The 15,914-nt window shown below is 39.6% G+C and overlaps 1 protein-coding gene across 1 annotated transcript in view; it reads right to left on the bottom strand.

The window, feature by feature from the left end:
- Nucleotides 1–15,914, bottom strand: part of SH3BGRL2 (SH3 domain binding glutamate rich protein like 2) — a gene marked incomplete at its 5' end in the record, with an annotated part of 60,023 nt that overhangs the window by 13,280 nt on the left and 30,829 nt on the right. Inside the window, one exon of the mRNA XM_040474010.1 lies at nucleotides 10,238–10,423. Coding sequence (XP_040329944.1) covers nucleotides 10,238–10,423 — 186 coding nt within the window. The remainder of the gene's footprint in view (nucleotides 1–10,237; nucleotides 10,424–15,914) is intronic.

Here is a 15,914-nt window from a genome sequence, read left to right as displayed (position 1 = left end):
AGAGATAAAACCGCAAAGAATATCTAATTAAATTGTTATGCTTCTGGGCATACAGCTGATCAGCAAGTGATAAAGAGGAATTTATATCACCCCTTTCCCCACCACCCAACCTTCTTCCTTTCCTAGTATCTGTGAGGATGTCATATAAGATTATTTACAGTAAAACATTTGAAGATTCTCCTTGATTAGATAAGTTATCTTTTAGAAAGAAGGCTTTGAATAGAGATCTTCAAATTCAGATTAATTTTTTTTTTTTTTACTGTTTATTTTTGAGAGAGAGAGAGACAGAGAGAGAGAGAGAAATAGCAGGGGAGGGGCAGAGAAAGAGGGGAACAGAGGATCAGAAGCAGGCTCTGCACTGACAGCGCAGAGCCCCACATGGGGCTCAAACTCACGAACTGTGAGATCATGACCTTACACTTAACTGACTGAGCCACCCAGGCACCCCTCAGATTAAGTTCCTAAGAAAATTCTACCTGTGAGATAGGTGAGTTTCTAATTGAGGTGATTTTCCAAATAGATTTCATTGTAAAATTTAGAAGAAGGTTCAATAAGATTCCCTTTGAGACATTTGCCTTTGACTTTTATTAATAAAATGGAAATGCAAATGCTCAGAACTGACAAGGCGGGGCTGAACAGAACAGGTTAGCTACCTGCTCCGCTGAAAACATCTGTGCAGCCATTCACCCATTCACATGACTAATTCTGGTAAGTATGTTCTGGGTTCCTAACACTATGCAGATACTAAGATAGACATGCCTGCTGAGGTGAGCACAAGGAAGCTTGGAGACTGGCTGAGGGGAAAGACATGAAAAAAAATTTATGACATAAAGGTCATAATAGGAATGAGGCACAGGTTTGCTGGACCTGGGGGAGGAGCAGTGATAAGCAGAGCCCTAGTTAATTAGAGAAAGCTCAATAAGAAGGCCCATTTGAATTGAGTTCTGAGAGAGAAATAGGGCAGAATTAGATAGGAAATAAAAGTCACAGGATTTAGTAACCAAGTGGGTATTGAGGCAAAGAAAAGTGAGTTTGGGGTAACTTTCAGGGCCTTCCCTTAAATATCATGTAGATGATGTAGTCATTAAGCCTACATAAATAGCATTCACACTTTAAATGTTTATTTTTGAGAGAGAAAGAGACAGAGAGTGCGGGGAAGAGACACAGAGAGAGAGAGAGACAGAAGATGTGAAGCGGGCTCTGTGCTAACAGCAGACAGCCCAATGGGGGCTTGAACTCACAAACTGCAAGATCATGAGCTGAGCCAAAGTTGGACGTTTAACTGACTGAGCCACCCAGGCACCCCAAAACACCCATATTTTAGAAACAGAGCACAATCTCCTGTGAATAACAATGAAAATGTTAAACTTTAGCTTTTTTTTTTTTTTTTTCCCTTTTCCTTATTAACTCCAAGCAGAGTTCTAGTAACACAAGTCACTGCCAGTCAGGCTTCCACATAGGCCAAAATTCTCACTATGTTCCACTCCATATATCCATCCTGCCAGATAATATACTTGATTTTCACAGAGATTTGGAAAACAGCTAATCCTGTGTTTCTCAAATGTGACCACTAAAGAACCCCAGGAGGTGGAGGAACTATGAAGGGACCATCTAGAACAGGGGTAAACTATGGAGGGGCTTCTGTGCTGAGTGTGGTTTGACATTTTTAAATGGTTAGAAAATAAAACAAAGACCACCAAACCAAAAAAGAAGATGTGGCATAGAACTGTTGGCCTGAAAAACCTAACGTATTTACCAGGGGGCCAATCCCTGATCTAGAATATTGGAGAATATATTTTGAGGCAGCTTCTATGAAAGCGAAATTCTTTGAAGTCTTGTTCCATCTTAAAATTCATGGAAACCCAGCATCCTGCCCCATAATATATCAGTGTTTCTTCTGCTATTAAAAAATATGCTTTTGGGAAGTGCCCAGGTGGCTCAGTACGTTAAACATCTGACTCTTGATTTCTGCTCAGGTCAATCTCATAGTTTGTGAGTTCGAGCCACTGACAGTGTAGATCCTGCTTGGGATTCTCTCTCTCCCTCTTTCTCTCTGTACCTCCCCTGCTCATGCTCGCTCACACACACTCTCTCTCTCTCTCTCTCTCAAAATAAATAAACATTCTTTAAAAAATATGCTTTGGTTGGGGCGCCTGGGTGGCGCAGTCGGTTAAGCGTCCGACTTCAGCCAGGTCACGATCTCGCGGTGCGTGAGTTCGAGCCCCGCGTCGGGCTCTGGGCTGATGGCTCAGAGCCTGGAACCTGTTTCCGATTCTGTGTCTCCCTCTCTCTCTGCCCTTCCCCCATTCATGCTCTGTCTCTCTCTGTCCCAAAAATAAATAAACGTTGAAAAAAAAAATTAAAAAAAAAAATGCTTTGGCAAAGTACTCAAAATCTTCAAGCCAAATGCTGCTCTGGGCAGATAGGCAATCTTTATTCTAGAACCTTGGGCACCCCTAAGAAACTTAACTTTGGTTTTACTATCAATACATATAATAATCATCTTGTTTTGACTTTTACTAGTTTTCATTTCACCAAGTGACTTTTTCTCTACTTTGAACCCAGCTTCTGGGTTCAACAATAACCCTTCACATCTTGATAATAGTATACCCCCAAATATTTTTGCTGTTTGACTGATGACTCTAAGGGAAGAGAGAAAAGTGACTGTAAGGAAAGGAAAAAGAGTAGAATAGCTTAAATGAGAATGTACTTTATAAAACATTCTTCAGAACAGCTTGCCAGTTGCAAACAATTATTTCAAGTGACTGGAAACAACTAAATAGTCCACAGTGAGGGAATGATTAAGTTAATTATAATTATCCAACCCAGAGAATAATATGTAACCTCTAAATATATGCTTACAATGACAGGGAAACTATTTTTTTTAGAGAACAAAGCAGGGCACAAAATGGTATATATAGTATGATCAAAAATAGGATTTTAAAAAATTTTAATCAATTTGTAAGAAAAGAGAAGTTGCATTGACCAAATGTTTGCAGTTGTATTCAAAAGGCAGTATTCATTGTCCCCCCTTCCTTATTCTCATTTTCCTAATTTTCTCTACTTCCATACTCATTTTAGTGCTAAGAAAAAAAGAAAAAACAACAATAACGTTGGATAACCAACTCAATATGAAAATCTCTTTAAATATCTCTTTCCAACAACTTCTTAGGAGACTTTTGCTGAAAGTCATTTCTTATATTTATGTGTGGAGATGTGTGTGTGTGTGTGTGTGTGCATGTGTTCAAATTCAATATATTCAGATATAGACATATATGTGTGTGTTCAAATTCAATATATTCAAATTCAAATATATTATTTAAAAATATATAATCATATGTATGAATCAGGGATTTGAAAACTGACAATTAAGGGACTTGGTTCTGCATGCTTCAAAAAGATGTCCAAACACACTTAAAATATATTATCCCAAGACAATCTTCTCAGAAGTCTTACATAACATTGCATTTGGAAACAATACAACTACATACATTTAGGTGCTCTGTGGTTCTTTTAAGCTTCCACCAATGGTAAGAAGCCACTAACACATCTCCTTGTCTCCTTTCACGGGAAAGAAAAAGAGGCCACAAGGAACCACTGCTGGTCATTTAGACTTTCTGAAACTCCTTAAGAGTAATCTAACCCATCTCTAGTCTACTTTCAGGCTCCAATTAACCAAGGTAATATGAGGAAAGGCAGTCAGAGTTGGCCCGCAAATCATTACTTAACCAAACTAGTCAACAGCTTTAATGTAAACGTTATTTGATTAGCAGTAGACCCAATGCTTAGGTACAAATTTAACATATTACAAGTATCATCTAAAAGTACCAAAAGAGTAATTCAATAGTTTTAAAATATAAACAATCTTATAAGTTGCCCCATGGGAAATGATCAAAATGGTTATTTTTCTATAAAAATATTCTTCCATTGGGGTGCCTGGGTGGCTCAATCAGTTAAGCATCCAACTCTGGATTTCGGCGCAGGTCAGGATGTCACATTTCGTGCTGCAACACGGAGACTGCTTGGTATTCTGTCTCTTCTCTCTGCCCCTCCACTGTGAGTGCATATGCATTTTCACATGCTCTCTCAAAATAAACAAACATTTAAAAAAAAAAACCCTCAACAACAAAAAATCAAATAGCCTAATTAAAAAATGGGCAAAGAACCTGAATAGATATTTCTTCAAAAATGATATACAAGTGGGCAATAAGTGTATGAAATGCTCAACATCACTAATCATCAGAGAAATGCAAACCAAAATCACAATGAGGCATCACCTCACACCTAAAACATGACGAAACAAACAAAATAACAAGTATTGTTGGGGATATAGAGAAGTCAGAATCCTTGTGCACTGCTGACGGGACTGTAAAATGGCACAACCACTATGGAAAACAGTATGATGGTTCTTCAAAAAATTAAAAGTAGAACTACCATATGATGCATATATATACACGTATATATTGTGTATGTGTACACACATATATATTGGGATATAGATTGTGTATATCTACACACATATACATTGGGATTGTTGCATTTTATACACACACACACACACACACACACACACACACACACACCTGAAAGCAGAATGTCAAGGAGTTATTTCCAAACCTATGTTCAAAGCAGTACTGTTCACAATAGCCAGGAGACAGAAGCAACCCAATTCATGAACAAATGAATGGACAAAAAAATATGGAATATACACACAATGGAAGACTTAAAAAGAATTGAAATCTTCTCACATGCTTCAATGCTATAGGAGAAATGTTTGTATCTTCCCCCAAAATTCACATGTTGAAATCTTCATGCCCAAAGGCCTTTAGGAGGTGATCAGGTCATGCGGGTGGAGCCTTCAAGGATAGGAGTAATGCCCTATAAAAGAGCTCCCTTGTCCCCTTTCACCATGGAAGGAAGTTGGCAGGAAGTTGGCAGTCTACAATCCAGAAGAGTGTCTTTGCCAGAACCCAACCCTTCTGTCACCCTGATCTTAGACTTGCAGCTTCCAGAACCATGAGAAATACATTTCTTATTTGCAAGATACCCAATCTGTATGTATAACCCAATTTTTGTTAGAGCAGCCTTAATGGGCTAAGACATACAACATGGATGAACCTTGAAGACATTATGCTAAGTGAAGTGACTAGTCACAAAAAGGCAAACATTGCATGATTTCACTTCTTTTTTATTATAAAAAAAATTTTTTTTAACGTTTATTTTTGAGAAAGAGACAAAGCATGAGTGGAGGATGGTCAGAGAGAGAGGGAGACACAGAATCCAAAGCAGGCTCCAGTCTCTGAGCTGTCAGCACAGAGCCCAACGCGGGGCTTGAGGTCATGAATCTCGAGATCATGACCTGAGCCAAAGTCGGATGCTTAACCTACTGAGCCATCCTGGCACCCCTGTATGATTTCACTTCTGTGAGGTGTCTAAAGTAGTCAAATTCACAGATAGAAAGCAGAATGATTGTTATCAAGGTCTGGGGAGGAGGGGACAAACAGGAGTTATTTAATGGGTATAGAGTTTCAGTTCTGCAAGATGAAAAAGTTCTGGATATCTGTTTTACAACAATGAATATATTTAACACTACTAAACTGGACACTTAAAAGTAAGACACTAAGTATTACAATATATGTTTTTCCACAATAAACGCTATTAATAAAAAATAAAATAAAAATATATTTTAAAAATCCAAAACTTTTTTTTTTTTCCTGCATAGGAAGGAAGGAAAGAAATGAACGGGTAGTAAACATTTTCCTTCCGTGCAGATGTGTGTATTTCATTTCTGGTGCACTCCACACAGGCAAGTTCCACAGAGAGAGAACAAAGTTTAAACCCTAGACATGAGGACCTGAGCTTTCCAAAATCCAAATCAGACACTAAAGCCCATCAGAAAAGTCTAGGTGCTAGGATGTTTACCTTTAGGTTACCCATTTCCAGAGAAGACTCTTGCTCATGGTACGGCTACTCCCAGAAAATAGCAAGAACAACCAGTCTGTGCAATTTGGATTCCTGACCACAAACAACCGAAATGGACATTAGCAACTTAACAGGAAAAGAATTTATGGCAGTACAGTGGGAAGTTCTAACCCCACATTAAAGCTGGAGAACCAGTTTATAAGAAGAATTTCTATGTCTGGGTAGCCAAGAACACACCCAGGCCACACCCCAGGGTCGGCCCCATTAGCACACTAGCCATGGCTATCCCTGACCCCAAGACCCCTGTCCAACTGATCCTGTGTTTCTACATTATACCCTCAATGTTCAAATTCTGGGGGGGGGAAGAACTGACTGGGCATGCCCACGAGCTTCCATTCAGTGGGGAATTCTTACAACAGACGGATATTCAAGTACTAAAGGGCAGAGAAAAGGAAATTACCTACACTGATTACCAAGTAGCTTAGCAAATGTTTATGTCTCACATGCCTAGCTCACCCAGTTTAAAATACTACAAAGTAGTAAGTTTCCAGCCAATTCCAGGAAATAGGAGAATCTTCATGCTCACTGGATCCTGTCACTTGCAATGCGGCAGGTTTCCACGAGTTATCCAACCAGATCAGACCACTCATAAACTATCACTGGGTAAAGCAAGGTGCACAGGGGCGGGTAGGATGAATGTGACCATGGTTAGTTGCTCTCTAATGCTTTTGCTTTTGTCAAAGTCGAATTTACTTGACCGTGATAAGAGCAGACACTGTCTTCAAAACTCCTGCTAGAACAGACTATAAAGACAGAGCGTGGACTGGTGTTGCTGTCACTGTCACCATAGGACTAACATTGCTCAAGCAGAGAAGATGCCATTTATCCAGCACAGTTTAATCAATGTGTAAGCCTCTAGTCGGCTCCCAGACAGTCTATCTGAAAAAATTTCCATAGACTCTGTAGAGCAAAGATACACAGAGATTTAGAAAGTCGTAGAGAAGTGAAAGCAAGGTTAAACAATTAACTTTACTTCACACTACAGTCTTTTATTCATTCATACATTCCTCTATCCAAAGGGCTCTCAAGACTTCTACTTTCACAATGATAGAGCAAAGATGTCTCTTCCTTTATCTTGAAAAATCAACAAGAGTTTTTTTAAAAACCAGAAACACAATTTTTAAAAAATAAAACAGGAGACATCTTATAGCTCTGAACCACAACATACACAGGAAGTGGGGAGAGAGACAGTGAGGGGCATCAGAGAGCAGAAGATGGGTCAAACCTCAGTGTTTGCAAAGCAGCATCAACAAGACACAAGCTGCAGGGCCCCAAAGACATCAAGGAGCTGGAGGCATCAGCTACTGTGAGGGTGGGGTGAGTGGGCAAAGATAAGAAAACAGGGAGATGGTTTGAAAGTCTACATAAGCAGCAGTTAGATCCCAGGGTGCCTCACTCTCCCCCAAAGGAGCTAGAAGGTACACCCTTAATAAACATGGCTTCCGGAAGCAACAAACTTAGAAACACCAGAATGGAAGACAGTGGGGTTTCAACAGGGATATGAAGAGAAACTGTGCATGGCAGAGAGGGAGAGCCTCCAGTGTCTCACCTACAGGTCAAGAACTCCAGTAGCTAGGCTGATATCCCCAAAGCAAGAGACTGAAGGGCCATTCTCTGGAAAAGCTAATCTATCATCTGAGAAAAGACCCACAGATTTTATTATCAGTATCTGCAATGAGAATGCTAAAGGCTACCCAGTCATCCCTACAGGGAAGTGGGGGAAGGGAGAAACAAGCCCACATGGGTATATAAGGACACCTGCAGCTTCTAACTAGCTTTCTAGTGCCTCACCTCTTAAACAAAAGACCAAGATCACCAGAGATCTGAGGAAAGCCTACCACACTTGAGAGAAAAGACCAAAATAAAGTGAAAACAAGGGAATTAGTAGGACAGGGACAGTACTGGTAAGAGAAGACCGCAAAGAAATCATATTTAATATCTCACTGAGCTAAGATCTGGTATTCATCTCATAAAGGTGCATTATTAAAAAGAGAAAACCAGAATGTAAGGAAGGGAAAAAAAAAGATGACATAAAAATTCAATGAAAACATTCAGAGGTAAGCTAAAGAAATCTCCCAGAAGTAGAAACAAAGAGGACAATAAAAAATATATATATATTAGAAATTCACTGTAAGAAGTCCACTATTTAAATTAATGTGTATTCCAGATAAAGAGAACAAGGAGAAAAAGCAGGGGAAATTTTTTCAAAAAAAATGCTACAAAAACATTTAATAATCATGTAGTTCTTGGAGAAGGACCTACTGAGCACTCAGCGCTGTGAATGAAAAATAGATAATAAAATTTTAGGATACCCATATGATAAGAGATTAAAAATCTGCATAGAAGAAACTGGCAAAAACATACAAATGATCAAGAAAAATGTCACCAGACTTCTCAACTGCAGCACTAGAAACCAGATGATAATGATGCAAAACCACCAAATTCTTTCCAACCTAAAATTCTGTAATGAGCCAAATTACCACTCACCTACAAGACCACAATAAAGGAATTCTCACACCTGCGAAGGCTGAGGAAAATAAAGCTGTGAGATTTTTGTTTTAAGCCTTCTAGCCCTATTTGACTCACAGTTCTGCGTTGTTCTGAACTGTACAGTTCACACACATTCTCAACTATGCCTCATTTTGGTTTGCAGGTACAAGAGTACATTTTCTGGGCCTTGTAATCATGAATGGGATACACCCTCAGTTACCACATACTTCCCCTAATAAAATATGAGATCACAATACTAAAAAAATTCGATAAAAATAGTAATCTTTATTCTTATATAATGTACTTAAAAAGTATTTTATAGCCACAAATATCATGTGAAGTAAAATAGATATTATCATCCTTTGCTTCAAGATGAGAAAACTGAGGGACTCCTGGGTGGCTCAATCATTGAGCATCCAACTCTTAATTTTGGCTCAGGTCATGATCTCACGGTTCGTGGGATCAAGCCCCACGTCAGCCTCTGCGCTGACAGCATGGATTCTCTCTCTCCCTCTTTCTCTGCCCCCTCACCTACTCAGTCTCTCTCTCTCAAATTAAAATTTCAAAAAAAAAAAAAAAAAAGATGAGAAAATTGATTCTTTAAGAGAAAAATGACTTTTCAAAGGTGTCAAAGCCAACATAAAGCACTAGAACTCAAATCTAAGTCTAGTGCCATGTTTGGGATTCTCCTCTGACATGAATGTAGGAACTCTGTGCACAATCTTTATCTCCTTCTCTCTTATGTACATGGGAATGGTTTCATCTCAAGGTATGATAAGCACGATTGTCCCTTTTCTCCACTCTTCTACAACCCAGCTATTTATTTCACCGTAAGCACCTCAGCACTGTTGGCCCTTCCCCTTCTCCAAGCCATCCTTAAAGAACTGGAGTACAGGTCCCAAAGTAAATACTTACGTATATACTGAGAGTATAACAAAAGGTAAACCTTAACTACTCATTAGAAAGAAATTTCTCAACTTTTTTTCTTAACCCAGTGAGAAGGAAAAGAGATAATCAGACAAAAGTGACTTAATCTTCTCATATGCTACATACAGGAAAAAGGCACCTAATAATGTATTTTTGATGTCCATAATGATCCATCTGGCTCATTATCATAAAAAAAAAAAAGAAACTCTGGTTTATAATCAGTTATTAACAGTTTTTTATACCATAGAGGGATAAAGATTCAAGGATAATTATCCCGTCCACTCTGCTCCCAAAGTGTATTAATCAAGAAATATGCTTCGAGGGGCACCTGGGTGGCTCAGTCAGTTAAGCGTGCGACTCTTGATTTTGGCTCAAGTCATGATCTCACAGTTCATGAGTTCGAGCCCTGCATATGGCTCTGCACTGACAGTGCGAAGCCTGCTTGGGATCCTCTCTCTCCCTCTCTCTTTGCCCCTTCCCTGCCACTCTGTCTCTCTCTTTCAAAAATAAACCTAAAAAATCTACATGCTTTAAAATTGAGAGCACAATAAACACACACACACACACACACACACACACACACACACACACCCCTTCCCTTCTCACCACTTTACCACTTTCCCCAAACAGACAGGAACACTAAGACATGTATGTATTCACATTCACACACAGTCTGCAACCTGCAACCTTGGACTCATATACCCTTCTATTAGACTGTGGGCCTGAATGGCCCAGGGTGAAGAAGGCACAGTCCTCACTGAGAAAACCCAACTTCACTCTGGTTAACTGTGTTTTCAATCAAGCAAAGAAATAGTGTGGTAACAATCCAGCTACTTACTCCACAGTATCGGTCACCATTAAATATCTGAGGTGGCAGAGGATTGCCCTGAGCAGGCTTCTTTTCTGGGGGGATGTTTTTGTACATCCATTGTCTTTGTTCTTCTGACATTGTGATATCCACCTCCTCAAATTCTATCTTGTTGGCTTCCAGAAATCTAACCACATCCTGCTGTTTCTTCTTTATCTAAAGAGAGAAGACAGACAAATGAGAAATGCTTATCTGAAACAATATGCAGATATTTCCAAATTGAACTAGACTTGATTTCTCATGGTCAGAGGTCACCAATGCAAAACCAAGAGGCAATTTTCACAGGCACCAGGCACCGTCCACTCACTGGGTATCCAGCAGAAGTCTAGACAAGTCCTGACACGATGATTTCTTCACCTAGACTCCCCAGAACACTGGGGCACAGCCCTGATCACCTGGAAGGATCAGATTATGCATGAGGTGAGGGACTTCGTTCTCAGAGGGACACAACCACTGCCCCTCCCAGTTACAGAAGCTGACATTTACAGTCATGAAAACTCCCTCTGCAGAAACCATTTGAAAACCAGGGAGAGCCCATATGAGATGTCGACATTTCACTGATTCCCGGGAACAGCAACATTTCTATTCCCCTCAGCAGTCTCTTTCAGGTATTCCACAGCGGTAGCCACTGTCATGAAAGCATCCTTTCATCAATTCAAAAGAGAAAAATGTTCTCCACTTCTAAGGTGAGAGTAAACAACAAGCATCAGCTGACTTTGAACTCTGTATTCCTTAACTCTCTTTGTTCCTCTCACCTTCATGTTTCCTTCTTCAGTCACTAGGGGTCAGGTGTGCTCCTGAAGAGCTGCAAACACATCTGTAGGTTTTCAAAATCTTATCGGTTTTATTTCAGGGTACATATTAAATAATTCAGATGGGGCAACAATATTCAATATCTTAAACACAGCATGTAAAACAGGAGACTACACGCCTGCTTTTTCTAAATGATTCTAGGAAATGTACACAGAGACTTAACACAACCTAAGTGATGAAGTAAATTTTATAAGGGCCAAAGAAAAGAATCATTTTGAGAGGGCAAGCCGCCAGAAAGACGGTGCGAAAGCATTTCATCTAGAAAATGAAATGCTTGAAGAACAAACTTTCACATACTGATTGCCTCCACCAACTTCCTCCAACTTCCTCTCAAAAGCCTCAATGACATGTGCTTCTGAGATGGAAATTTGTTGTAGGTCATGAGCAAAGAGATTCTGATCACTGGGTTGAAGTCTATGAATGAGTAACAAGATTGTACAGTTAGCATGGACAGAAATACAAAGCTAGCAAAATAGAGTATCTTTACCCTCGATGATATGAGAAAACAAGAGACCTAGTGTATGGTTATAAATCAAAATGGATACATTATCTTGTTTCTTGAACCAAGCTATTTCTCATTTCTGAAAAAGTTAACTTTTTTCCCCTGATACACAATTTTCAGAAATGTAGTTATGTTATTTCGAAACTTTGGCTTGCAGAAAAAGTATTATCCATACTACTTAGTTTCCCCTTACAACCCTACAAGGCAGATAAACAAGGTTGATGCTGAGGTCAAAACTGGTCACCTATTTTGATGGAGGTCTTAGTACGTATTCTTGTCAAGATAATCATGTCATTCTCCTATTTAAAATCCTTCCTTAATGAGTCCCCATTGCCCTTGGAAGAATACATACATTTCTTAGCATAGCACAATGTCCTTCATGATCCACCTCCTTTGATTATAAGAGCAAATTTGCATTTTTAAAAGTCTAGAAATTGTAAACCAAGCAAACTGTCAACATTTAATTAGAGGAAAGGGTCAAAAATTAATTAGAGGAACGGGTTTGGATTTAATGTTCATAGGTAGAGCTTTACATATCCAACATATTTCAAATGTTCATGAGTGATCAAAAGTGAACCTGACACAGTCAAACCTTAGTTTTCCATATGATGTATGTGCACATAATATCCACCCCACCTCCACGTCTACCTCGAAAGGTGAATACCCTAAAACTCACATACTCTTAATACTAGGCTATATCAAAGACACACAGTTTCTCTACATCCCAGACCCCTAGCCCTACACACACACACACACACACACACACACACACACACACACACAGCATTTATTGCTTAACTATAATCCCCTACTGCTCACTGGTCATTCCTTTCATACGATCACACTCGATAAAAAGAGCTGGGTCTTGCCCCTTTCATTCAAGAATGTACCCTGTGTACTGTCGTGTCATTACAGATTTTTCAAGGGCACTTAGGTGGCTCAGTCAGTTAAGCCTCCAACTCTTGATTTCAGCTCATGTCATGTCTCACGGTTCCTGGGATTGAGCCCCTGAGCACACTCTCTCTCCCTCTTTCTACCCCTCCCCAGCTCACATACACACTCACTCTCTGTCAAAATGAACATTGTTTTTTTTCAAAAGCATGAATTTTTATATCTGCCTAGCAACCTATCATGTAGATGTTTTCAGTCAACTACTATTCAATTATTGGTATTTAGCATATTTGTAACTTTCAGCACCAGAAATATCATGTAGTGAACATCTTTACTTAAAAATCTTTGACAGTATCTCTCAATACTATTTTAGGACAAAACCCTATGAATGAAACTCAGATCAAAGGGCAGAGATGTTTTTCAGGCTCCTGGTGGACCCATGCTAACCTGCTTTTCAACAAGTCCTTGTCAATATGTTCCCATTAGCAATGTATGAAAGTGTCCATGTCTCAACACCCCTCCCTCCTTACAGCCAATATCTGAAAGATGTATCACAGAATATTAAAATCCAAACAATGGGAGGTGATGGATGTGTTAATTAAACTAACTGTGGTAATCATTTCACAATGTATACAAATATCGAATCATTATGTTATATACCTTATACTTATAGAGTATTATATGTCAATTATATCTCCAAAAAATTGAGGTGGCGGAAAACAAATTGGTTGCTGTTAAAAAAAAAAAAATTCAAGGGGCTCCTGTGCGGCTCAGTCAGTGGAGCATCGTCGTGCTCTTGATTTCAGCTGAGGGCAGGATCACAGGGTCACGGGATTGAGCCCCATGTCGGGCTCTGCACTGCACATGGAGCCTCCTTAGGATTCTCTCTCTCTCTCTGTCTCTGTCTCTCTCTCTCTCTTTCTGCCCCTCCCTGACTCATACATGGGCTCCTGCACTCTCTCTAAAGTAAAAAAAAAAAAAAAAAAAAAAAATGCATCATTACACACTAACACTGCTCAAGAAGCAAAGGACAGTTACTAACAAAGGTGAGAATTGACAGCAGCATATGGAGTAAAATGTAAATAATTGTATCTCTGTTTTAAAAGAGGAAAGCAGGGGAGGCACCACCACCAGGTTTGGGCTTCAAAGAGATCTCTTTAATACTGTGCAACTTAAAAAGAAAAAAGGAGGAGTTCTGTACATACTCTTAACACTGCTATGAAAAGATCTCCAAGACAGATTAGTAAGTGAAAACACAAGGAACAGAACTGTGCATAGACTAGGAACATTTTTTAAAAATAGAGAAAATAAAAGAACACATTTGTACTTAACGTTAAAATAAGCTCTGGAAGGTTATATAAAAAACCAACAGAAATAGTTGTCTGGGAGCTAGGAAAGTAGGGACTGGGGGGGACGGAGGAAAAATGGGAGCAAAAGTCTTAGCTCTCTACGTGTGTAAACTAAACTTTTTTGCACAGTGTGAATATGTTAGTATCCAAAAGATTAAATACAAGAAAATTATGTAGAGAAAGAGAGCTTCACATAGAAGGGAACAGGAGTATGTAGCCATAGAGATGTAGTATTTTATATAAATTGGGTTTTCCAACAGGAGATGGAAGCCCCACAACTCAGAGCACGTTGTTACTCGTGGGCCTTCATGTTTACTCACACTTCTTCTAAGAAAGGCCAGATGATGAAAAATCATTTTTTTTTTTAAAAAGAGCTAAGGCCACACCACAGAAAACTAACCAATACTACAGCAAATCACTCAAATAAACAAAGGACAAAATTTAACCCAGGGAAGGAAGTTTTCAAGTGGATATCTGTGGCATTAGCATGAGGAAGGAAGAAGAGTCATGAACAGATACCACGAGCTATTTTGAGATCTGCAGAGGCGAACGTGGCCTGGAACTGTGGGAGCCCAGGCGTCCGTGGCAGGGGGACAGGCCACCTCAGGTGGCAGGGACTTGGGTGAAGAGATGGGGCTGCTGGGTGGGACCCCAGGTAATAGGCTTCCCATGTGGCAACAGGAAGCTGCCAGGGATGCTGCATGTGCTGGCATAAACCCAGAGTTCAAGTAGCAATAACATATACCATCATTTCCTTGACTCCAAGGGCTTTTCCTCCCCACATTTCAAGTATCCTGAAACAAAGTGTACCTTAAATCAATATCAAAAGCCATCTGAGGAGCAAATGGGAAAGAAGTTAATTGTGGGGCAACAGTAGCTGCCTTCACCCATGTCAACTTAGCTATGAGTGCAAGGTACCTATAACTCAGGGGGTGTTTGTTGTTGTTTCTTTCTTTTTCTTTTTTTTTTTTTAACACACTTAGAAGCCATGGAAGATAATGCTAGGTTTTTACCCAGTAGCCAATTTCCCTTTCTTTCTTTTTTTTTTTTTAACGTTTTTATTTATTTTTTGAGAGACAGAGACAGAGCACGAGTGTGGGAGGGGCAAGGAAAGAGGGAGACACAGAATCTGAAGCAGGCTCCAGGCCCTGAGCTGTCGGCACAGAGCCCAACGCGGGGCTCGAACCCACAAACTGTGAGATCGTGACCTGAGCAGAAGTAGGCGCTTAACCAACTGAGCCACCCAGGCGCCCCAATCTCCCTTTCGTTCTTAATAATAGAAGGCTGGTATTGTTTAGGAAAGCAATGTGCTCTGCTACAAAAACTTGTTTTACCCAGACTCCTCTGCAGCCAGGGGTCATGACACAGAATGAGACAGAAGGCAGATGTTCTTGGGAAGGCTCTACTTGATGAATAAAACCACAAAGCCCAATTTGTCCTCTCTCCTCTTGCAGAAATGCAGAAGTAGTGCCTGGAGGTGCAGAAACCATTGTACAAATGTGAAAACAAACGCCATATGCTAAGGATGGTCAAGCAGAAAGACAGGAGCTTGGGTCCTTGATATTTTATAGCTGCCACACCAGTCTTGCGCAGCCCACTCTAAATCTTTCTGTATTAGACAAATAAACATTTAATTGCTTAAGCCACTCGATCAAAGTTTTTCTATAGCCTGCACTCAAACACAATGCTACCTGAAGAAATTCTTAACTGCTACTTAAAATGTCTTCAGAAATACTATAGTATGATGGATTGAAAATAAAAGCTATTACTGCCTAGCAGAGCCTAGAAATAAATGCTGTAAGACATAAATTTAAGTGAAATGAATATTTGTCACTGAATAAACATGAATTTTCATTATTTTCTTCATAAAACAACCACAGGAAAAAAAAGAAAAAAGAAAAGAAGTCGTTGGACCCAAAACAGGAAGATATCTACAAAAGCATTAGAGTTAGATTTTATTATGTTATTCACACACACACACACCATTACACATCATCCAAAGCAACTAAAGGGAACAAGTGCTTCAAAATCTCTTAGGCTAGATCATGGGAAGGCAAACTATGGCCCACGGGCTAAATCTAGCTCACAACAG

The sequence above is a fragment of the Herpailurus yagouaroundi genome, unplaced genomic scaffold, assembly GCF_014898765.1.
Source record: "Herpailurus yagouaroundi ecotype Mexico unplaced genomic scaffold, PumYag 139, whole genome shotgun sequence".
NCBI lineage: Eukaryota > Metazoa > Chordata > Mammalia > Carnivora > Felidae > Herpailurus > Herpailurus yagouaroundi.
The sequence above is the reverse complement of the archived record's forward strand: the minus strand, read 5'-3'. Positions and strand labels throughout refer to the sequence as shown.